The sequence below is a fragment of the Copidosoma floridanum genome, unplaced genomic scaffold (assembly GCF_036245765.1).
Source record: "Copidosoma floridanum isolate Cflo_tuat_1 unplaced genomic scaffold, Cflo_Japanese_pri ptg000001l, whole genome shotgun sequence".
Taxonomy (NCBI): domain Eukaryota; kingdom Metazoa; phylum Arthropoda; class Insecta; order Hymenoptera; family Encyrtidae; genus Copidosoma; species Copidosoma floridanum.
Window position 1 is genome coordinate 14,570,969 of NW_028321878.1, and position 23,491 is coordinate 14,594,459.

The window sequence follows — 23,491 nt, forward strand, 5'->3', positions numbered from 1 at the left end:
AAACAAAAAATTTTATTATAATATTGTACATAAATAACATATTTCGAAATAATGTACGTCAAACTTTGAAGCGATTCAAGGTGATGTTATAGAATGGAACTTATTAAATTCTGCGATTTCACACTGCCCAGTCGATGGTTTTTCCAATTCCATGCTACGAATTCGTAAAAAACCAGGACAAGCGTTGGTATAATTAATATTGTAACGTTTTATAATTATCAATACTTTTGTAAACTAACAATAAAAATGCGTGATTTCGATCAAGGTCTGTCAGAGGGGAACTGTTCTGTATATACCTTAACTTTAACGTGTATGTATATATGAAAAAAAAGGTGTGTACATAATTTATAAATATTATAAATACCTCATTAAACATTGAAAAAAGATTAATTTTGTTTTTTAATTAACCTCACATTTTTTTATTATAAATAGTTACCATTATATATGTATTTACATAATTTTTTTTTTTAAATCGTTATAAGATCATTTTTGTAAATGCTAAAAGCTTTATTTCTTTTAACAATTTCAAGTATAAAAATATTTCAATCAACTTTCATCGATTTTTCATTTATACAATTTTTAAGTTACCGTTTTGGTAAGAACACCGGTAAAAGTATTAAAAAATGCATTAAAATAGCACTCAGCAATTGTCAAAAACTGGGATCGAACTTTGGGGGTTTTCATATATAGACTCAACAATTCAACAATTACAGATACAGATAGACCAATTCGTAATATTGTTACTGCGAGTTCAACCAGTGCAATAAAATACCTACAAACGCGATGACAAGTGCTATGACACCCACCACGTATAATGTGAACTGATTACTAGTCGCAGCTTCTTTGCCAGGCTCCACTGGAGTCGCTTTTACTTCACTTTGAGAAAACAAGAGTGGATTTGATGGATCTAACATGCAATAAAATCAACCATGTAGGGTTTATCAAGTAAGAACAAGCAATTGTAATATTATTTTGTAACGGTCTCTGTGTAGTATGCATGGTAATGATTTCAAAAACTTACCAACTTGTTGCTCGGCATCTTTTTGAATTTCGTTCTCTTGAACGTCGAGATCCAATAATTCCTTTAAGACGATTAAGGACTCTTGAGGTCCTTCACCAGGAAACAAGTAGTCGGATAGCATTACTTTGTTATGTGGTAGTTCTACAAAAACTCGACGCGGCGGTTCGTGCAATGTGACATTTTCTGAAAAATAAACATATCAATAAATGGACGACCGTATTACTTTTTGTTTAACCGTACCTTCTGGTGATCCGTTTTCGTCTTCTATAATACTGTCCCAATGCAATTCTAATCTGCTGTAAAGAGATCGAAGAATGTCTTGTTTTGTAGCATTTGTTGCCTCTTCTATGCTTGCTTTTTGATGAACAGCTGTTCTACTAGTGAGCTGACCAACTAATCTCATGGAGGCACCACATGATGTGATTCTGACATTTTCTTTGTCAATGTTTAAATCCTAGAATATGATCAATTTAATTATAATACAATAAAATTATTCATCGATGTTTTAAAACTATAAATATTGAACAAGAGATAAAAACTACGCTGAAAAGTGTTCATTACATAGAAACCAACACTTACACAAGGCAAGTATACCCCAAAATGCAAAACTTTTTCCTTTTCTTCTTCATTATGTTTCTCATTTTTCTTTTTTCTAATTATCGCCTCCAACAAATCTTTAGGTGATCTTGGCTCACCTTCGATTATTATTAAGGCAGTTTTTACCATGTCTGATATTATTTTTATCACTTCCTGCAAGAATAAATTTTCATATCTTAGGATGAGAAAAAGAGTTAGTATTCAACACTTCTATAATCAAAAAGTTACCTGTAGTTGTCTTTTCAAAGTGTGTGGGTGTATTTCATCCAGAATTGGAATTAAGTAATCCAAATCGAGTGTAGATTCAAGGTGGTGCCATTTTGTGACTTTTTTTTGAAACTTCCAATCAGCCGGTTTCAATATGCCGCCTGTACTTGTTTCGACCGACTTGCAAATATATCTGGGGACAATTGACTTTGATCAGTTAAAAATTGCCACATGTTGCCAAGCATAAGTAAATACTTGATTATGAGTTTACTGCTTTGTGGAAGTGTTAAAGTTCAGTATCAGATGTTCATGATTGCTATTGCCAAATAAATAATCATTTAATGCAAGAGTCTTGTGAATACCGGACAAGACTGATCTGAGTTTTTGTACGCAAGAGTTTTCGCTGAAACAGTTATCAGGGCTGACGATGAATATTCCTAAAATCTGCATACCACCTGGTAGCATTCTGGTAACCTTAACATTGAAAAATGGAGTTTTTGGTGTTGTGGAAAAATACGATTGAGAAAAAACTCGTTGATTAAACTTACATGTTTTGCATGATCAGCTACCAAATTTACATCAACATCTGAGATGGACTTTATCTCGCTGTTGGCAGTGTTTTGTACAGCGTGTGTTGTTTTTATGAGATTTTCTTCAACAACTTTATTATTTGAAGCTGGCAAAGTTCTGGCCAAATGAACCACATAATCTTTTTGTTCTGTACTCTAAAATCAAGAATTGATGGATTACTATTCATATTGAATCCTTCACACAACCAAACATAATGAATTAAACTGAAAATTAACTATTAACAAAAACTAATATCTAGCATATGATAAAAAAGAAGTCAACTGCAGAGTATTTGCCAATAAAAATATGCAGTATGTACACCAACAGCTAAGCTTTACAATCAAACAATTTGATACAATATTTCGAAAAATATTGAAACAAAATATCAAAAAGTTGAAAGCAATTGAGCATTGCAGGACAGCTGGTTTGAAAACAACACATCTGCCACATGATTACACACAGACTATAGTCATTGTCAAAGTAAAAATACAAACCTGTCCCAAAATTAATCCCACGCTGTAGACGTCCAGCAAACTGAGATACTCTTGGAGATGTTCTTCTGCGTAAACTATCCTACCCATGTCGATTTTTTGGTAAACGCGATGATGTTGGATTATCTTCACGGTTCCTTACTTAGGTCGCTTGTATCCTCTTTTTTCAATTTTCAACACTTTCATTCCACCAAATTTTAACACCTGCAGACAATGCAGACCACACACCTAACCATAACCCGCTAACCGTGCAGCGCCATCTGACGATTCTGATTTTGAACTAAAAAGTACCGTTTTTCCATGGGTTTTCCGTTTTTCCCATGGTTTTTCCGTTTCGTTTCCATTAAAAAAAAAAATTCTTTGTTAGATGGCGCTAGTAGCGGAATATGCAAAAAATCAAGTTTCCGGGCATAGTTAGGTCCGGATCTGGTCACCTAAGTGTATTTCAGTAGCTGATGCAGACGATGCAGTCTTGAAGACTATATATATTCGTGCAGGGTTGTTGAGTTTGCGTCATGCACTTAAGCTGGTCACTGGTGATAGTGATGGTGATGCAGTCATAATATACGGTGCAACACCGAGACCGAAGCCGGATAACGATTGTGCTTTGCTGTACTTACATGTGTATAAAAGTACATGTAGTAAAAAAACGAGAGAATGATAATTTGGAGCGCAGATAAACCTGATAAAGTGAAAAACCGAAGCACACCAATACAATGGGAACGATAAATTGGTCGGAGCTCTTTCCTGGACGATGGAGTGCCATTATTTTCGTTCTATACATCACCCTTTTTGTCAATCAAGGTTTCATGTCATCAATTTCATTTACATTTTTTGGTTAACTTTTTTTTTTTTTTTTATATATGTGTTGTCATACACCTACAAATGTGTAAAATTAAAAGTACACTCAGAAAAAAAATCTTTACATGCTGTCTGTCACTCTGTATTTATATGTACGTTTTCATGTTTACATACCTAAGCATTAATACTGTGTACGTTCAGACGTTGTTACTTATTATATTTGTTATATTATCTACAGTTGTTTTTTTATATAAAATTATGTTTGTCATCATTTCTTTCTTTAGAATGTACAGTTTGTTTTTTTACACTTTGCAGCTCGTGAATAAATAAAACTAGTTTTTCAACTGCATGAAAATTTTATGTTAAAACAAACTTTTGTTTAGCATTCATTTATAATAAATAGATTCTTTCAGCATGAGTGTTATTTTGCACTGTGAACAAATTATTTCTTATCTTATCGCTTCCTCAAGATGACTATCAAAAGCAATAAAAATGTCTTTCTATTGTGTGATTAATTTTTTTCCATTTACACAAGGATTTTTTCTCGTTTCTAGGGATAATCATAACATGGTCGCAAAAGCAGGGGAAATATGATTATAGTATTGTTATAGTTGTTCTGATGACTGAGGTCTTAAAATTAGTCTGCTCTACACTTTTATACTGTAAAGAGTGAGTTGACTTTATTATTAATACATGTCTGTAAGAAAACCAATTGTCATTTTTATGTTTTATTTTTAGCAATTCGTTACAAAGTTTAGTACAAGAAGTTTTGAAACATAAAAGAGGTCAGCTATAATTCCATTTTTTATTTATAACTGCCAATTCCATGACAAAAATAATTTCATTTTTGATTTTACTTTTAGTATTACTACTGTATATGGTACCGTCATCTTTATATTGCCTTTATAATAACTTATCCTTCGTGAATTTAGCAGCGTTTGATCCTCCAACATATTTTTTATTACTCCAATTACGAGTTGTGGTAACCGGAATAATTTTTCAGGTATGCATTGCGATGAAAAATAAATCTATTGTTCAGAAACTTTGACTCAACATTTTTGCTATATTGTTGCCCTTTTTATGTTCACAGGTAGTATTCAAGAAGACGTTATCAAAGAAGCAGTGGGTATCATTAGTCTTATTGACTTTAGGATGCATGATAAAGCATTTGAATATTGATTATGACAATGCTCTTCCAAAGATTAATTTCCATCTAAATATCAATATTATATTTATTTTCATTCAGGTAATTAAAAAACGAAAAAAGTATATCAAAAAATTTAAAGATCTAATAAATGAATCCGAATTTAACATAAAACTGTATTGTTGTTATTTCAGACAATCTGCTCGTGCTTAGCAGGTGTCTACAATGAATACCTCCTCAAGGAAGGTTCCAATATAAATATCTTTGTGCAAAACGTGTTCATGTACATTGACAGTATTCTATGCAACGTTGTGGTACTACTGATCCAGGGCAATCTCCTGGAGGCTTTTAACGATGCAGGACCTCACATATTTATGGATCCTAAAGTTATTTTGATAATGTTTAACAATATGGCAATCGGGATCGTTACCAGTTTCTTTCTCAAAAATCTCAACTCTATTGTGAAAACGTTTGCTAGTGCCTTAGAGTTGGTTTTCACAGCCATCCTCTGCTGGCTTTTCTTCGGTATTCCGATTTATCTTAGTACTGCTATTGCTATTGCTCTTGTTAGTTATGCTGTTATACTGTATTCACAAAATCCTGTTCAGAATGTCAAGCCTTCATCGAATTATAGTCATACAGATGCAGAAGACATTGAAAAATGTATACTTATAAGTCAGAAAGAGTCGCAAATTGTATAGTATTTTTTATATTTATTTCATACACTTGATTTTATCCAAGTGTCACTGTTGTAAATTATTTATTGTGTATATAATAATAATAATGCTTATCATAATATTAACTTTTGGTGCAATAAAATTTTTGATTTTTAAAATTATTCCACATCTCTTTATTATTACATTAAATACTTTTATTATTATTTTTCAACTTGGTACAAACAAATAATCATTTGAGCTTTTTGCAAAAATAGTATAGAATGGAACACAATAAGATTTAGCTTTGAATTCCATGAGAACTTTTGCTTTAGCGTTATACAAATATTGGTGAGTTCAATATGTATCACTCGACATTTATTTATTTATTTTTCTTTATCAAAAATCATTGGTTACCTATTATCATTGACTGAATAATAGAATCATTTTTTGATCCATTACCAAGTTTCATGAAAATCTATGAATCAATTACGGAGTGTATGTTTTGAGGAATACTAAAGTTAAAATTATAATTTTTTTTTTTACTTTTTACATAAACTATATATTGGTCAAGCACAATAGCACAACTAAATTATTTTTTGTAACGTGTGAGCACAAATTTTAATTAAAACTAAAATTGGAAACCCTTTGCCATCGCAATTTTCCAACAGACGTGGGATGGATTCCGAACACCACATTTTTTTTTCTTCAAATGTTTGCATTTGAGTTGCATCTGCAGAAAATTAACTAACACTGTCATCGAATACGTGATGATTAAAGAAATAAGTAAGTATTTGCATAAGTAAAATTTCTAGCAACTACGACATTGTGAAATAGGAATTATTACCATCCTAAAAGACCTTCTACGGTATCACTCTTTTTTATGTTGTACGTAATGGCAGGAGGTACGCATAAACTCCGCTCCGTTCCAACCCTTTTTTTACGTAAAATTTTTAATGTTGTGAGTAAAAAATTTCTGAAGGTCTGAAAAATTCAGTTTTCTCTATTTTCAGAGCTATGGAGAGGTATAAAAAAAACTTTGCAAGTGTCACAACGTAAACGTTTACTATCAGCCTTACCCAACAATCTCTAGAAAAAAAAAAAAAAAAATGAATTGAGTAAGGACATTTTTTTTGCAGTCCTCATTTAGGGTATTTTAACGTGCGTGTGAGTCACCTGCCCGTGAGAAAACATAAGTCAAAACCTCACAATTTTAGTAACGCACAATACTGTAATATTTGAAACGAGAAAAAATTTTCTTGGCGCAATTACACTTACACAAGGGCGCGGTGCCATTCATCGACTGCTATACTCAAACTAACGTATTCTATCTGTTACTATTCCGCAATATTTGATTTTTGTAAATTTATTAAATAATTTGTTCTTTTTCTTCAAAATTTTTTTGACAAGATTCTTTGACTGGTTTAGCATTTTTTATTTATTTTCAATTAAACCACTTATCTTAGTTGTTCAAGATTTTGTCTGTCCGATCACTTGGTTAAAAAACGTTGCAACAGAAACATTCATTACTTTAGTCAGTTTAATCGCTTAGCCATTTTTCGACGACTACCAAACCAGTCGACCGAAAAAAACTCAAATAGCATGAAGCATTAAAATATTTTTTTATAAATAATTCCCAATTATCCTGATCACATGAAAAACTTTTTTTTTAATTTTCTGGTGTATTCAGGATCTTAAGAGACGTATTCACTAATAATTTCAAGTATATGTCGGTGTTTTTGGAAGCAAAATCAAAAATAAATTAAAAACTTGAAAATTTCGATACTAATTGGTCATTGTTTGGATAAGTAAATGACCGGATAATCTAAAAAAATTTTATTTAGATCCAAATATTCTTTTTTCTTGAATTCCACTAGCCTTTAAACAAATATAAAAGTTCCACGCAAAATCTGTTATTGTACATGATCAAAGTTATAATATCAACATTTGTTTTTATTTTTATTGTATAGAATTAAGAATAAAAAAGAATATTAAAAGTTTCTCTGTCTAACATGATATATAGTATATATATTTTATCAGAGAAATAGCAGCGAAGAAACTAAACTTTAATAATCGCATTTTTTGCGGGGACATTTATTAAACGTAAAATAAATTGTACTTTAAAAGAATACTCTATGATATTCATGTACGTAATTAATTTTGTGGATACGCCATTTTTTACAAAAGCTCAAAGTTGTCGACAAATTTCTAATATTCCATGAAAAATATATTAACGAATTTTCAGATAGCCAAACCCAAATAACATTTTGACAAAATAATGTGTTTCTCGGTTAAATTTAAAAAAAAATTACTTATAAATAGAAACCCAATTTTTAACGTTTTTATGCTATTTAGTCCGTAAACTTATAATATAATATCGATAAAAATAATATGTACAACTTTTTTTGGCCTCATAGGCATGCAGACACACATACTTATTGTGGCATTTTTTTATCCAGAAATTATCGAGTTAACCCTTATTATTTTGTTTTTGTCCCACAGAGTGACAAACGAAATCTTGAAACAGGAAATGAAAATCTACAGAAACACTGGATTACTTAACGAGTCAATGACTGCTGCCAAACATTCAAATTCCATAGACGAACGCTGGATAGAATAACAATTATTTTATGAAAAAAAATTTTACAGCATACCATTGCGCATATAGACATTTATTCATATTTAATAGAGTATTAATGTATCAATTTTCTCCACCAAAATAGTAGTCCTAAGGAAGAGCCACTACGCTACTACTGTCTTTGACACTCTATTCTGCGCTCGTAGGAAAACATTTAAAATGATTATAATTTTACTACACATAATTAACTTTAAAGGAATTGCATTTCCATGTTATTATTATACATGATTAAGAAATTGAATCAAATAAGAGGTTGTACAAGCACCGTAAGAATCACTGAATTTCTTAGTGAATTGAGTAAGGATATTGTCGTGCTTGTCTAGATTTTTTAAGTGTTTTTTTACGATTGGAAGCATAAGTCAAACCAAAAACTTTATAAAGAAAAGTCTCCATCAGCTGTAAATTCTCCTGCACTATTGTCAACAACAACAATAACAACAACATCAACAATGGTAATAACAGTATAATGATAATAATAATGGCAACAATAACGTGAAAAGAACTAATAATAACAACAATATTAATAATTGACATAATGAGAGTAGTCATAAAAATGGCAATTATTATTATATACAACAAAATAGTGAGAGCGATGGTGGAGAGTCGCATGTATATATATGTATAACCGCGGAACCGCAGCAATAATAAATAAGTAGAAAAAGTCCGAAGGTCGGCTAAATACTGTCTGCGTGTCCCTGAATGAACCGCGCGTTGCCGTCAATAGGAGTCAAGTTAAAGGCGAAGGCGAAAAAGACCTATAACCCGGTGCGTAAGTGCTCGAGCATGTACAACATGTAATGCATGTTATACCTACGCAGTACGTGTAAGTGTATGCTGGTGTGGATGTATTTATACAGGTGTTCTTGCCTCCCACCCCTTATTGGCTCTTTGCTGGTGGTATTAAAAGGGTCGATATTCAAAGGAGACCCGTGCACGCGCTGCTGAGGCCAACAGTCGCAGGGCAGACGCTGCCGCGAGGCGTTATCCGTCGATGGGCTGTTTTTTCCGCGATTTCTTTTTTCTTTATTTTTTTTTTTTTTTTTTTTTTTTTTTAAAGTGATTTGTCGTGCGTTTCGTTAGTGCTGCGGGTTTACAAGTGCCTCGGTGGACGAGAAGGTGGGTGAAATTTCTTCATTTTTTTTTTTTTTTTTTCTCATTAGAGATTAGAGTGATTTCGTTTTTTTAGTGAGGTGTACACTATAGAATCTAAGTTTTCCTTGTAGTTGCATCAAATTACATAAAGTGACGTGAGAAATATCAATCAGACGTAAAAATCAAGGTTTTCCCGCAAAGTAACGGAAACTTCACGATTATTTGTTAAAAAATGTTAAAAAATACCGATTTAAGCTATTTAATAAACTGTTATTTTATCGTACCCCAGTTCTTAAAACGTACTTACTTACGGAAAGATCTCAGAAAATATATTTAGGGATGAAGCATTTTTGACAGACAATTACTTTTGTTTTACTGTTAGATGCCGAAAAAACATCTTTCAACTAAGTTTCATCGAAACCCATTTTCCGGAATGAGGATGCTCTTGTTGTTGGCAGTAAAATATTAAACAGACGAATATCTTGAGCAAACAAAATGTTCAATGCCGAAACATTGAACCGAGTAAACACATGACTTTTAAAAGTTTTCCGAAAAATTCTTCAAACTTGAGAACTCACCGAACGTACATGCCAAGTCGGTCTGTCCGTCTGACACGTGTCGGCTTTTACTACTTGACTTGGAAGCGACGATCGAAACTGGAGGAGACCTCCGCTCTATACGCTCCTTGGAAGTCTGTACCTACGTATCGTATGTAACTTTGTCCGTATTTACATAGGACTACCTTTTTTCTTATCGCAGGTGTCGTATGTTTACTGGTAGGTATTTTTATGCGCGTTTCGTATCGCTAGATAATCGTTGGGGAATGTTAACAGTCTGACGCTAGTGGGACGAAGTATATGTGTTAATAGGCTGTAATCATAATTTGTCAGTAGCAGGGATTTCAATATTATTTAGGTAAGGTATTAGAGCCACCCATTGCGAAACCAGAATTTTTCACCTTTGTCAACTACAATGGCATCTCATTGACACCTTATATTGGAAAATACGTCAAAAAATAACGTTGACACTCGCTTTCCAAAAATCCCACCACAGCAGTTAACATTGCAAACTAATCACTGAAAAAGTAAAAATTCTGAAATTTCAACAATTGACGTACAGTTAATATTGAAAGTTGATGCCACTAGTGAATTTATTCGGACCACCTTTTCTGTTTGATCGTCTTTTGTTCCACGAGAAAAGCTTCTAGACCATCAAACCATATACGTGTAATGTTTGTTACCCCCGTTTATCATATTTTCCAACATACTTTCCACTGCAGCCTGCGTTAAAAATCATAGTCTTCTAATAAAAGATTCCAAGACCACCCTATGGTCATATTTTCAGGTAAAAAACGGCTCCCAATAGGCAATTTCATAAGCACACGCACGATTTCTTTGTATCATGCAATTCGTGGCTATCGTGTGTGCCACTTTTGTGACGCCGGCTCGGTCGTTTTCTTCCTCTCTCTTTCCCCCCTTTTTTTTTTCATACGAAGCGACGTTCGTGACGCGAGATCCAACGATAAACTTTCCGTTTCCGAGTGTATACACACACACGTAACTCTATTGTTGGTAGACGCATGTATATATACACGTACAGCACAACCTTTTTTTTTAGATTTAAACTACCGCTGCTGTGTTTTCTTTATTTTTACGGATAAAATTCTTCCTCGCCTGTGCTGTTGGAGCTTGAGATGTAAGCGAGAAAGAGGAGAAGGGCACGTCGTGCTGGACATACCTATCGTGCAAAATGCTCGTTACAACGTTACTTACACGCTTGAGCTCGAGTGATTCCTCTAAGGGATCGTTGGAATTCAACTGCAGTTCAGAGTTTTTTTTAATAATGATTATTTTTTTTTTTTTGCATTTACATAAGTTTTTTTACGAATCATTGTTGCTAAACAGGTGTGTAAGTGTAATTAGTGATTTTTTTCCATCACTAAACAAGTATGTTTTCAACAAATTCGCATATGCAGTGTGGATTACATCCATTTTTAATTCACAAGCATTTTTTATGGCATTGATGAAAGGCAGCGCTGGTTATCATCGATCGTCAGATAATTGTGTGTCAAAGCATAAAACTTGCACGCTATATTTGTAGTTTCAACGGACAAGTATCAATGAGCTTGACGACAAACGCTTCAAGGGAAAGGAAATTACAATCCTAATTTAGAGTTTCTGATTATTTTCATATATATTACACGTGAATAATATCAAACCATTTTTTTTTCGTTTTTTCCAAATCGTCATTAAAACATACAAGAACGTTCCTCAGAAGCTTCGTTTCAAAACAAGTAAATCTTTGGTTCACTGAAGATATTTTCAACCAGCAAAAGTACATTGGAAATTCTCGAAAAGCAGATTTTTTTGTGCTTGCGTTACTTATTTCTGCATACTTCACACATAATTCAGGGGCTTAACATATAAAACAGTAGGTAAACGTTAAAAAAAAATATTTTGTTGTTAAAAGTGCTATCACATGTTGATTTATAAAATAAGCCTATGTAGATAAGAATGGGATTAACTAGTCGTCTTTTCACATTTTTTTAAGTATCTTTGTTTATTGACAGGGGTTTGATAAGTTTGAAAAAAAAATTTTTTTTTAACGTCCACTTTGAACAAATTTCTATAAAAACGAACCAATACTGTTTTTGGTAAGTTACGTAATACTAAAGTTTCATCCCTAATACATCTCTCTCCTCTAAGAAAACAATTTAATTGCTCTATTGTAAAATAGAAAGACAGAAATTTTACAAGTATACAAGCTTGTTTTTGTTTTTAAACTGAAATGATAAATTTTACGTCTATTTTGTGATATTGTAAAATCAAGTTTTATGTGGAGGAAATCATTTCAATCGAGAAACAGTATTTATCACATAAATTACAAGCAATACTAATTTAATCTTTATCTAATTTATTTTTATTTTCTGATCAGTTTCTGTTGAAAAAAGTCAAAGTTAACATCAGATCCGAGAGACACAATAAACTTGATTTAACTTATTTTTCAAACCAAAACACCACTATAAATTTTTCTATGAAACTTCTCGTGTACTAATAGGTAAAATAATCCCGTAACAATACCGTAATAAAACTGTAAAATTATATCAGCTGAGGATATAGCCACATACGGGTGTAATAATCATAGGGGATTCACCTTGACAGTGCACGTGGGGACGTCATCGTTGTGCAATGCCTTCGGAAGTGGGTATATATTTATAATTGCAGTGTCTTCCTTGATGGCTGCTTTGTATACCTGTGACGTAGAAATACGTCCACGTGTGATATATGCATAAGAGTTACTCCTATGGGCTGCATATACACTGAAAAAAAAATTTCGTCAATTGAAATAAATGTATTTATTTGAATTCAAGTTATTTGAACCGAATAAATGTTTATTTGAATTACATTTTATTTATTAGCATTGATTAAATAAATAATTGGTGAGACAATACAATTTGTTACATAGTCAAATGTTTAAGTGAAATAATTTAAAAACTAAACTTTGCACATGTTCAGACTATACGAAATAATGTTGATCCTTCAACTTTTAAAACGTGAAATTTAAATGTTTTTAATTATTTTGCAATTTAATATAATAAATAACAACATATAATCATATAATAGCTACACAGTTGTAGTATAACGACAATAACATTATTACAATCAACCGCTGAAAAAAAAATTTAGTTTTCTGGTCATGGTTACGACTATATAATTTTTCGGAATGGCGTTTTTTAAATTATGTTCTCAAATGTTTTTTTATCGTTTTGGTATCACCGATGGGCTAACAAAGGGATGTTACATTCTATACCATAGAAAGCAGTCGTTTGTCATTGGAGTCAAATCAATCATTTTTTGCTGTGCTTTAAATTTTCCGAGAATAGCCAACTATTTCTGTATCTGTCCATTTTTACCAATCTTATATAGCTAAGCACCACCATGATGATTTCAGTATTCGTCTGTTCCTTTTGAAACTCCACTATAGCTGAATATAAAATAAAAAGCCGGTAAGGTCATGCGACCCCCGAGGATAGTTTATCATGTCCAAATGTGATGGTGCAAGATGGCAACAATTAATGTAACAAACACAAGTTTTGGTAGGCTGGATAAAATTATTAAAAAATATTGGTTCACTTTATTTAGAATATAATATGATGCACTTGGGGTATAATTTTATGTTAAAATTATTTATACCATTGCGTTCTGCTTCAAATCTTCGATGTTGCATTCGCAATGGATCGATATAAACGATAACTTAACAAAGAATTTAAATATCAAAAAATTTCAGAGCACACGTACCATTAAAAGTAATATTACCACAAAGAAAAACTAGATTTTTTCGTGAATATTTATACGAGTGATAAAGCTAAATGGGTGATTACTGCTCAGACGATGTCCCTAGCTCGTATGCACGCACTGAAGTAAAATGTAACAATTTAAAATATTGTGGGTGCTACTGGAGGTAGAAATATTATGAAAAACAGTTTTGCCAACAAATTTTTTTAAAAACCATTTTAAAAGTCATTTTTAGTCAGTTACGGTGGAATATCATGTATATCTACATTGAAAAGCCTATAAACAACTATTTAAAAAAACAATCCCCTTTCAAGATAAAAATGGAGGAAACGAGTTCAAGCGATCCGGGCCTTGAAAAGCCAAAAAAACAAATGAAAACAGAAGAGCAGAGAATACCCGACTATGCAATGCCTTAGTGAGATATGCCCGGATGCAGCGGGCCCCTGTCCAATAGCATCACCGCCGCATCCATGACGGGCTCGACGGAGCTGGGGCCCATTCAGCCCCAGCAAGACTCGGTGCCCCTACTGGACGATCGACTTTTTGTTGACTTTAATCGACCACCGTCCAAACCGTTGCGACTTTCCCATCGGTTTCCACCATCCACGCCAATGACGCAACGGCGTGGCTCGGTGTCCCACTCCGGAGTTCAGCTCACGCCACTTTGGGAATACGTTGTGAGTTGATCATTTTTTCCTAGGATAAGGTTGATTAATGCAATACCGCTTATACTAGCTAAAATTATAACTAATGCATACATTTGTAGATACAAAATTCACATATGGATTTCAAATGATTTTCATATCAAAATTCATACGGAAATTTTCACTACGATTTTTTTAAAGACAAAGATCTCATTCAAATGGATTCGATGAAAATAAAATACAATCGGGCACTGTTATGATTAGAATTTTTTAAAAATTACCATTTTGTTCGCTAAATTTAAAAGTAAAATACTTACTGTGAGTAACTTGATTCTCTGAAACAATAGTCCTTATTTTGTTTCGTTCGGTTCCTGAGATTTTTATTTCTTGGTTTCTTAAACTCTGAATTTATAAATTAAATAAACGCCATGATAGATAGTGTAATATAAAATAAAAAATATTTTGGTATGAATTTTTATTTTTGTGATAGCCAATTCGGATGTCACATAAATAGCACCGAGCGTTGTCAAATGATTCGCGTTTTATCTATTATCGGTTTTAAAAACTCGATAATTCTCCATGTAGATTTCAAGTGTAAATTTACCATTAACATCTGTTTAAAATCACCGTACAAATGTTTAATTTTGAAATTCATAAAATATTTTTAAACCGATATACATTCAAAACTTTGTTTCGACTACAATGGTGGTCATGAGAAAATAAAACGTGTAATACCCGCAATAGGTGCGAACCAAAAAATTCCCAAAGGATACAAACGTCGAGGCGGTCTTCGACGAAATCCTGGAGCGGCTACGTGACCCTGAGTGGGAGGTAAGACAGCACGCGCTACGCGTACTTGTTGACTTGCTACCAACCTTCAGAGCTGAAAACATCGACTGGGCAGCAAGTCTCGTTCTTCCCGATCTCGTTGAGAACCTGGGCCATCCAGCACCTGCTGTAAGAAAGGGATCCTTGGATGCTCTTAGGATATATCTGCTTCATTCTTCCAGGAGGGATGAAATGACCAGAAAGGTGAGGATTCACTTATTCTCATAGAAAGACATCATGCGTGACTTGAGTTTTTTCGTTTCGTGGACTTTTTAAAACCTTTGCAGCATAGGTACATTTATCAGCACTTACTTTTCTAAAAAAAGAAAAAAAAGTACAGGTCTATTACAGTGACAATAGTAAAATCTTCTTTATTTATTGTTAGATCCTAAGAGATAGTATAAACCCCACAAACGTCCTCGATGACTACCAGACAAACGTGACGACAGGTGTAATCCTGGCAACACCTCTACTACTATTTCCATCCCGTTCAAGAGCACCGTCCGCCAGTTTAGTGGTGTGCGAGGCTACCCAGGCCTTGGCCATGAGACTTGTCCAGGTTGTACACCAGGAGGCGGCTCTGAAATCTTTGGCGAAGATACGGGACACTGTGGGAGAGGAAGAGTTTGGAAAGTACTTGACCGAGGTGGATGAGAGCATGAAGCGGAACTTTGAGCTGCTCTGCGAGATCTATGGGATCGAGAGAAGTTCTTCCGCAAAAAGAAACAGGAGAAAAGTAAGTTTGAATGGTTGCTTGTTTAAGTCATCGTTGTTTAGAAGATTCTTCGATAGCAATGGTTAAATTTATTTAACGTAACTGTGTAGTCTAAGGCTGCCAGTGGAGTAAAGTCCCTTCAACGCAAGGATTCGTTCGAGGATTCGATAAAAGAGGTCGTGCCTGTGGATAAGAGCTGGGATAGCGAGGACTCGGATACTTCGGGCATCGCTGAGGAGGACGAAGATAATGTGAGGGCGAGCTCGAGTGCTTCGGTATCCTCGTCGGCGCGTGTTGTTCTCGAGACTGAGATCAAGTTTGACGAGGAAACTGCAATCACCATGACCATACTTGAAGAACAGGCCAAAAAGCCGGACATCCAAGAAATCGATTTCAACATGGGCAAAGACATAGCTGAGGGGAAACCAACAGTTGAGCTGGAAACAGCTGAAGAGGACGTTTCTCCCGAGGAGCGACGGAAGACGCCAAAGTAAAAATTTCACCAGTCGACTGGTAAGTAACCCTGTACTTTTTCGTAAAAGTTTGCTTTGTTATGTTATCAGACGAGTCCATTTTGGTGGCGAGATTGTGAAGCTACGAACACCAGACAGTGAAGACGCCGAATCGGTGATGAGCATCGAGGTAAATCGACAGCAGGTTCCATCACCCCTGTCCCATCAACAGTTGTTACCCGTGGCACCACCACGTACGAGGATACCTTTACCAGTGTCGCCGGCAACCAGAATGCCAAGCCGTCCTAGATCCTCGTCGCAGCCTAATGTGACTCCTCCAAGTCGTCAGTTGCAACGGCTACGGATGCAGAAACGATCGGCATCGAGTAGTCCCCGTCGTGAACCACACACTCATCGATCTGACCTTAGTCCAAAGAAGAGTATTTTGACGCAAAATACAGAGATCCATAGGCTAGTTGGGTTTGCCGAGAAGGAGTAATGTTTGGAAAGCCACAATTAATGATAATTTTTTTATTTTCATCCGTTACAGTCCTGGTAAGCGAAGATTTGATATTCCGTTGGCTATCTACAGGCCACACATATCTCGTCGGGATTCCATGACGTCTCCAAGAATCGTCATCGAGGAGATGAATGACACCCTACCCGAGGAACCTTCGTTCCGTGTTTGCGAGGAATCGAGTGTTGGTAGCTCACCAAGATTAGAGATCGATTCATCGTCCGAAGTGAGATCGAAAAGTCCTAGTCCATCTCTGCTGGGGGACATCTGTTCAGCAGAAGAGGATAAAACGATCGACAGTGTGTTTGGGGATAGAAGCGACGCAAGCTTCCAGGATAAAATGAAGAAAGATCACGAGAATATGATGCGCGTAGTCTATCGCACTAGATCAGCTCCTGAACAGTTCGATTGGGATGACAAGGAGGATGCGAATTATCAAGGTACGTTACTACTATTGTCATTGTTACAAGGCATTCTATAGCCGTGGAGTTGATGAAGAAACACTTTTCTTAATTGTTATTTTAATATATGCACAGGAAAGGATCGACGACGTAGCCAATCAGCCAGGACTCCTGGCTTTGAAGTGTTTCCCCGTCAGGAGAGGAATTACATTCTTATGGAGTTAGCAAGTCCACTGAAGGACAGAAGTAGACGAACTTCTTTAGAAGACAATACAATTTCCTTGGAGCAAAAAGGGTCCGATTATGTGATTACAGCAAAAAACAATGATTTAAACAAATTTGATGACTGTGAGGTCGAGAAGTCGGACATATTCGGGAATGGTACAAACGAAGGTGGCAACGACAAGATATCAGAAGAGTTAGAAGTTGACTCAAACAAGTTGGTGGAAAGTGAAAATTTGACATTGTTGTTGGCTGATACTGATAGAGAGGGTTCCCAGCAAGGTGTGATAGCCGAGGACGTCGAGAAATCTGCTCTCGATGCCAAAGAAAGATCATCCGATAGTAGCAGCGATAGTGAGTGGAAGCACAAGGAACAGAGCTGGGAGGAACTGGATTTTGTAGACGACGAGATGCTCAAGGATTTTCACAATAAGGTGAGTTTAGTATAACTGGAGTTTTTGAGTCCATTATTTTGTCTTAACAACATTTTTGTTTGTTTGTCCATGTATAATTTATCGTTCGTTTAATTATCCACTTGACTCTTACAACGTTTTTTGCTTGTCACATTAAGCATTTAGTAATTCGATTAGTCAAGCTATTATTGGGGTACACGAGTAAACTTATTTACAAGAAACTCGAGTCGATCGAACAATAACCTTCTCTTATTGTCTCTTGAAATTTCTACTGATAGGTCAGAGTTCTTTTTTTGTTTTTGATGGTAAATAAAATCATGTGTTCTTATTGAAGCTACTTTAATAAAAATAATACCCTCTTTTATGCCATAATATATTGCAATTCGAGCATTGATAAGAAGAAATTTTCATGTCGTAAAGTGACTTATAATTTGAGTAAATATCAATATCTGTGATATTATGTTTCTTAAGCCTACCGCATTTAAAAATTAGCTTCTAATTTATTTAAACTGTTTACGGTACTTCATAAGGTAAAAATACCCTATTAATACCATGAAAATTAACTTTCACAAGGCGCTATGAGATATGTACACAGCCTCATCGTTGTAAGACTTATTGTAGTATTTTATACACAAAGAATTATCAATAAAAAATTGAAATAGTTATCAAAGCATCGTCTAGTGGCATTTTAAAAATAGAGTAACACAGCAGTAAACCTTTAGTATCATTCTAGCCAGCTCAAAATTTTTGAAAGAATTCCACTTGCGTAAAATTTAAGAACCCAACGAGTATTCATTGTAGCAACAGCTTTCGAAATAAAGCCACGAATCAATGCCATTTCCATAGCTAAAATTGTGGATTTTGCTTACAAAAAATTGTCCACCCTCCCTTTCATTATCATTATCGTTTATAGCACGAGATCGTACACTTACAGATATTTTACCTACTGCCACTTTTAGCGCGTATTCTCTTTTGGATAATGGTTTGATTGTACAATAGGAGTCTTAGAATAATCAATGTATCAAACAAACAAAAGTCTCTAAAAAAAAAGTGTGTTTACACGCTCAGTGAAGCTATATATGCGTCAGCTTTCCAGTAACTCGAGTACTGCTATACACAGTAGGTACAGTGTCGATCAGCCGGTCAAAGTGCCGACTGCCGGCTGCGATAAGACATTCTCTCTCTCTTTCTTCTCCATCGCGTGCGTGTAAACTCGCTCTGCTAAGTGGGTCGTATGACGATCGATTCCCAACACGCGCTCTTTCTTACTTGAAAAGTAAGACCAAGAATAAACGCGCAATGAGTTGCTCACATACAACCTTTCTCTCTCTTTTCTCCATTAAAATTTTCGCGCTTCGCTTTTCACGTGTGTATTAGGTTATAGTTTTTGCTAGTTCAATGGCCTATTGTGTGCAGATTCGAGGCGATCAAGCGCCACGCACTTATTTCATCCTTTTTTATTGATAATTCTCGCTTTACTTCGTCTAGTTGTAAGCATGTAGTTTTAGTTTGTCATCGATTACGCAATGGATTCCACTTTACAGCGTAAAAGTACTCGAGCAGGTCATAAATGTTTCTTTTTTTTTATTACCGATACTAATCATTACCGATGCCAATATCATCTAATCGTCTAAGATAGGAAACAAAAAAAACCATTTTTTGACACGTGGTACGCTTTCTTTAATCAACGTCAAATTATTTTAATTTTAAAGTACTTGGGTACACCGAGACGAAAAAATTAATAAAAATTACAGTGATGGCGCTGTAAACTGATTTCGTTTCGTCATCAAAAGTTACTTACGGTAAAAGTTACTGCTCGATCTGAGTGATAAAAATCGGCACGTGAAACGTTTACAAAAAGTCTTTTTACGGCCGAATGCCACGCAGTTTACAGTAATTATACTTCTCTCTTTTACTGTGCAGGGCATCCAACCCTTCTATTAAAAATCACTGTTACACGTGCACACCATCGCAAAAGCAACACCCACCGGCGTATCCATCAACTACTCAGTTGCAGTGGCTAGCTCGTAATAGGGCTCAGCCGAGTAACCGAAGAGTTCGAGGTCCAGCCTGAACTTGTCGTGGAGTTTTCGTACACGTTCTTTGTCCAACTGGCTGAAGTAAACGGCCGCTGGGTCCACCCCGGCGCTGTTGCTGCTGCTGTGCCTCCAGCGGGGCTCTATCGAATCCGCGAGGCCCAATTGTTGGATGGCAAACGCCTGGTCGCGGCCCAAAGTCTCGACCTGCGAGCAAAAACGACATTTACTTATACCGATCCAAGGCAAAATATATGTATATCATCCCGAGGCTCGTATCTACGTAGAGGTTGAATAATGGTGGCACACGCGACCAAAAGGGTGATCACCCCCGCGTTAGCTCGTACGTCAGCCGATCGTTCTCGACGCGTTTATCAAGTTCTATACATCTTGTGACTAGTACATGGCTGGAGGTGGATATATATATATGTATATTTTTTTTTCCTCCTCTGCCAGCTGCGCGACTCGGGGTGATTCAGCGCTTGCGAAATAAATAACGTAGGTGAGAGCTTGCAAGCTCACGGGAAGAGAAGAAAAAAGACTCACCTTCGCGATAAGGTCGTAATCGACGAGGCAGGGCGTGCAGTAGAGGTAGTACGGGGCCCAGTGGTCGTCGGCGTAGCTCGATAGGTCGGTGTTGATCAGGTAATCGACGAATTCGCGCCAAGTCGGCTCGATTCCCGCTGGTTCGGGCACACCCGGTTTTCGGATCACTTGGTCACTACGGGGCTTGGGTTGACTGTCGTCTGAAACATGTTTTCATTTCCATTGAAGGGAAAAGGAAGGGGTGAGATCCTCACCACCAGATTTCTGCCCATACCGTGGTACTTTCGGACTATCGAGCTGCCGTATTTCTTGTAAAAATGCAGGGAGCCGTGCTCACGGCCAGCCACAGAGTTTTCCAGTTTGTCGCGGTACGCGCTCAGTAGCCGCTCGAATGGGTGGCGCACGATGAGTATCTTGGCAGTCTTTTTTAGGAGCTGTGTGGGAGTTGCAATTGAGATTTCATTTATTATTATTTAAATGACTGGTGGTTTACTGGTGGTAAGTACAATGGTACATTAAATGGAAACAAAAATTTTTATGAAAAAAAAAAGACTTAATTTTATTGATGTCTTTATTTCTGGGTTAGTAGACGTCAAATTCCTAATACCTGAATGTTACCAGTTTTCAAAAAAAATTCTCTATTGCTCCACAATTGAAGTAGATTTTCGTAAATTAAATAAGATACAAAATTACTACTGACCATCGCTTGGCCAATGAATCACAACATGATACTCCCAAACAAGGTACATTTCTCCAGCTAAAATTTTTGGCTGTATATGTAGTTATTCAGATATCTTAATTCCTGCGATCAATTTTAATTCAACAGAGCTTTTGTTGCTCTAAAAAAAATTGGTCATTCAGTTTTGTTTTTCAGTTTTAAATTAGGATTATTTTTTTACTTTTTTAAGTAGTAAATGTTACATTAAAATAGGAATCCCTAAAAATCGGATACTTCATGAAAATGTAATTTTTTTTAAAACTCGGTAAAAAAAATTAATAGCAATCTAAATTAAAATTTTTGTATTTTAGGTATAACTCATTTTAGACATGACCTTGATTTTAGGTCACTAGTAGAAAAATTTGTTTACCATCTCTAATTTTCTAATATTTTTTGTAGTTTTTTTCGATTTTTGAAAATCGATTTATAAAAAATCTTCTCTTTACACATATTCTTTTTTATTTTACATTATATAGGAATTTTTATTTTAACAGTAGATTGATCTTTCTAACAGTATATTTCGTTGAAAAAAATTAACTAGTTCTTATTAAGGTTTGTATTCGTCCAACAATGAACTTGTAATTTAAAATGATGACAACAAAACAAAATTGTAGGAAATTTTTTTTTTTATTGGCTTTCTACATTATCTTTATTTTTTTTATATTTGTTTTCTGAGATTGAAAAATATACTTTATTTTAAACGTAATTCTTTCTAACTCAAAAGGTCTTTTTCTTTAAGAAGTTTTAAAAAAATAATTGAGATAAAGAGTTTATAATTAAATTATTATCAAGTACTTCTCATTACAGTCAAACTTTTTCATTCGTATTTAAATTTATGAATTTATTCTTAAACTGAAAGACTTATTTTTATCAATCCATTTTTTTTTTAATTTAATAACCCCATGTTATATACGATAGCATCACGCAAGACCATTTTAAATGATTAATAATTTAAAAATTAGAAGAAATTTAAATTATTACATTTTATAATTTAAATCTTTAATTGACGTGATAACTAAAAAGAAACTAATGAATATAATTGGCTGACCATCCTTATATCAGTAGAATAGCCAAATTAAAAAATGTCTTCTCATTACGTTAAATCAGCTTAATACTATCCTTTTGTCATAACAATCTGCAATACCTCATCAGCTTCTGGATAATCCATTTCAGGCATGACTCTCCTCGCGATCACTGAAATCTGCTCCCTGCCACTTTGGAGCTCTTCCTTGGACACGCCGTTCAACAGGCACAAATTATAGATCCACGTGGTACTTCCAGCTTTGTAAATAGGACAGTAGGATACGTTATGGCGACTAAAACAATCGATTCAGTTTGATTCCAAAAGAATTTCTCCTGTGACAAATCAACGAACGACTACTATCAAAATCCGTACTTGTCGATGTAGAAAACCCCGTATTGAGGCGCAGGTGGTTCTTTAAACTCCACTTCATAGCTTGCCGATCTGTAAGCGCCCAGTTTGTACTTTTTACAAACCCTTTGCACTTGCTCTATCCTGTCACGGTTTTCTATCGCAGCCTCTCTCTGAAAAAGACACGACCTTTTACGTGACTTTTCTTCGAAAAAATAAATCATTTTGTTCACCATCATCTGCACCCACAAACCATAGATCTGCGAAAATCGATCTGGCCACTGTCAATACCACCTGGCTCGTCGACATTTCCACTCCTGGTGACAATTAAGAACGCCAGAGTCCCAAAAATAAGCAGCACCAAGAACCTCGCCACGTTCCTCCCGAATTTTCGTGACATCTTCGGCTCGTCAATCAACAACGACTACCTATATATAATATCTTGTAAGAATCATTGTCGATCTACAAATATCGTAACTGCGCAATCACAACAACAGAAAAACACCAGATCGAGCACCTCAAAGCCACGAAAATGACATCGTGCGTGTCGAAGACACCGTTCGCTTCACAAAACACGGATACACTGATTCCTCTTCTCTCCGGTGTCTTGGAACGCTTGTCAAGTATATATCATACCAGAAGAAGAGAAAAAGGAGGGGCAGACGGTACACGTCATCTCCCGAGCAACCTTGAGGAGGGCCGTTGATCTACTCGTGGAACCGGCTTACCTTTTGAGCCGATCGAGCCTTGCAAGTTTTTTTATACAATACCTCACTGTGTTAGTTGTTACCGTGTCTGCACTTTTCTTCACCTCGAAAGAGTTGTATCTAATTAGTCATTACGCGCTAGCAAGCGTCTATCATTACGTCCAATTAACGGGTTGATGCTATGTTTTCTTTTAACCGTTGGTTCTTGATTTGGTGTTTTTTTTTTCTTTTCTGTTGTGAATGGTGTTTACGTCATGATTTCCTTCTCTGTTCATTCATTTCTTCTGATCGACAACTTTATAACTTCTACGTTAATTATAAAATAGATAAATATTAACGTTTGTCATAACTGTTTGGATAACACTCGTTTGAGAAGAAAAAAAATGGACGAATGACAAGGATGATTTTAAT

At 35.2% G+C, this 23,491-nt stretch overlaps 4 protein-coding genes across 4 annotated transcripts in view; 2 read left to right on the forward strand and 2 right to left on the reverse strand.

The window, feature by feature from the left end:
* Positions 1–440: 440 nt before the first annotated feature.
* LOC106640583 (protein odr-4 homolog) lies at positions 441–3,099 on the reverse strand. The gene is made up of 8 exons (XM_014354661.2): positions 2,890–3,099; positions 2,374–2,550; positions 2,097–2,299; positions 1,847–2,018; positions 1,601–1,771; positions 1,262–1,475; positions 1,022–1,204; positions 441–907 (listed from the first exon to the last, which is right to left on the reverse strand). Exons 1-8 carry the CDS (start codon positions 2,974–2,976, stop codon positions 741–743), a joined length of 1,374 nt encoding a protein of 457 aa, XP_014210147.2. The 5' UTR covers positions 2,977–3,099; the 3' UTR covers positions 441–740.
* A 277-nt stretch (positions 3,100–3,376) lies between these two features.
* Positions 3,377–5,589, forward strand: senju (UDP-galactose transporter senju). The gene is made up of 6 exons (XM_014354643.2): positions 3,377–3,690; positions 4,242–4,356; positions 4,426–4,472; positions 4,551–4,690; positions 4,778–4,933; positions 5,026–5,589. The coding sequence occupies exons 1-6, from the start codon at positions 3,603–3,605 to the stop codon at positions 5,530–5,532; spliced, it is 1,053 nt and encodes a 350-aa protein (XP_014210129.1). The 5' UTR covers positions 3,377–3,602; the 3' UTR covers positions 5,533–5,589.
* A 3,569-nt stretch (positions 5,590–9,158) lies between these two features.
* Positions 9,159–23,491, forward strand: part of LOC106640538 (uncharacterized) — a 39,072-nt gene continuing 24,739 nt past the window's right edge. The window contains 9 exon segments of the mRNA XM_089589963.1: positions 9,159–9,238; positions 13,824–14,186; positions 14,898–15,185; positions 15,367–15,717; positions 15,807–16,186; positions 16,260–16,338; positions 16,381–16,643; positions 16,741–17,105; positions 17,202–17,722. Of these exon segments, the coding sequence (XP_089446089.1) occupies positions 13,932–14,186; positions 14,898–15,185; positions 15,367–15,717; positions 15,807–16,186; positions 16,260–16,338; positions 16,381–16,643; positions 16,741–17,105; positions 17,202–17,722 (2,502 nt within the window). The 5' untranslated portion in view covers positions 9,159–9,238; positions 13,824–13,931.
* On the reverse strand, positions 19,700–22,925 carry LOC106640539 (carbohydrate sulfotransferase 11). Its single transcript, XM_089592140.1, has 7 exons — positions 22,879–22,925; positions 22,627–22,801; positions 22,398–22,546; positions 22,146–22,317; positions 20,558–20,717; positions 20,284–20,483; positions 19,700–19,944 (listed from the first exon to the last, which is right to left on the reverse strand). The coding sequence occupies exons 2-7, from the start codon at positions 22,771–22,773 to the stop codon at positions 19,705–19,707; spliced, it is 1,068 nt and encodes a 355-aa protein (XP_089448266.1). The 5' UTR covers positions 22,774–22,801; positions 22,879–22,925; the 3' UTR covers positions 19,700–19,704.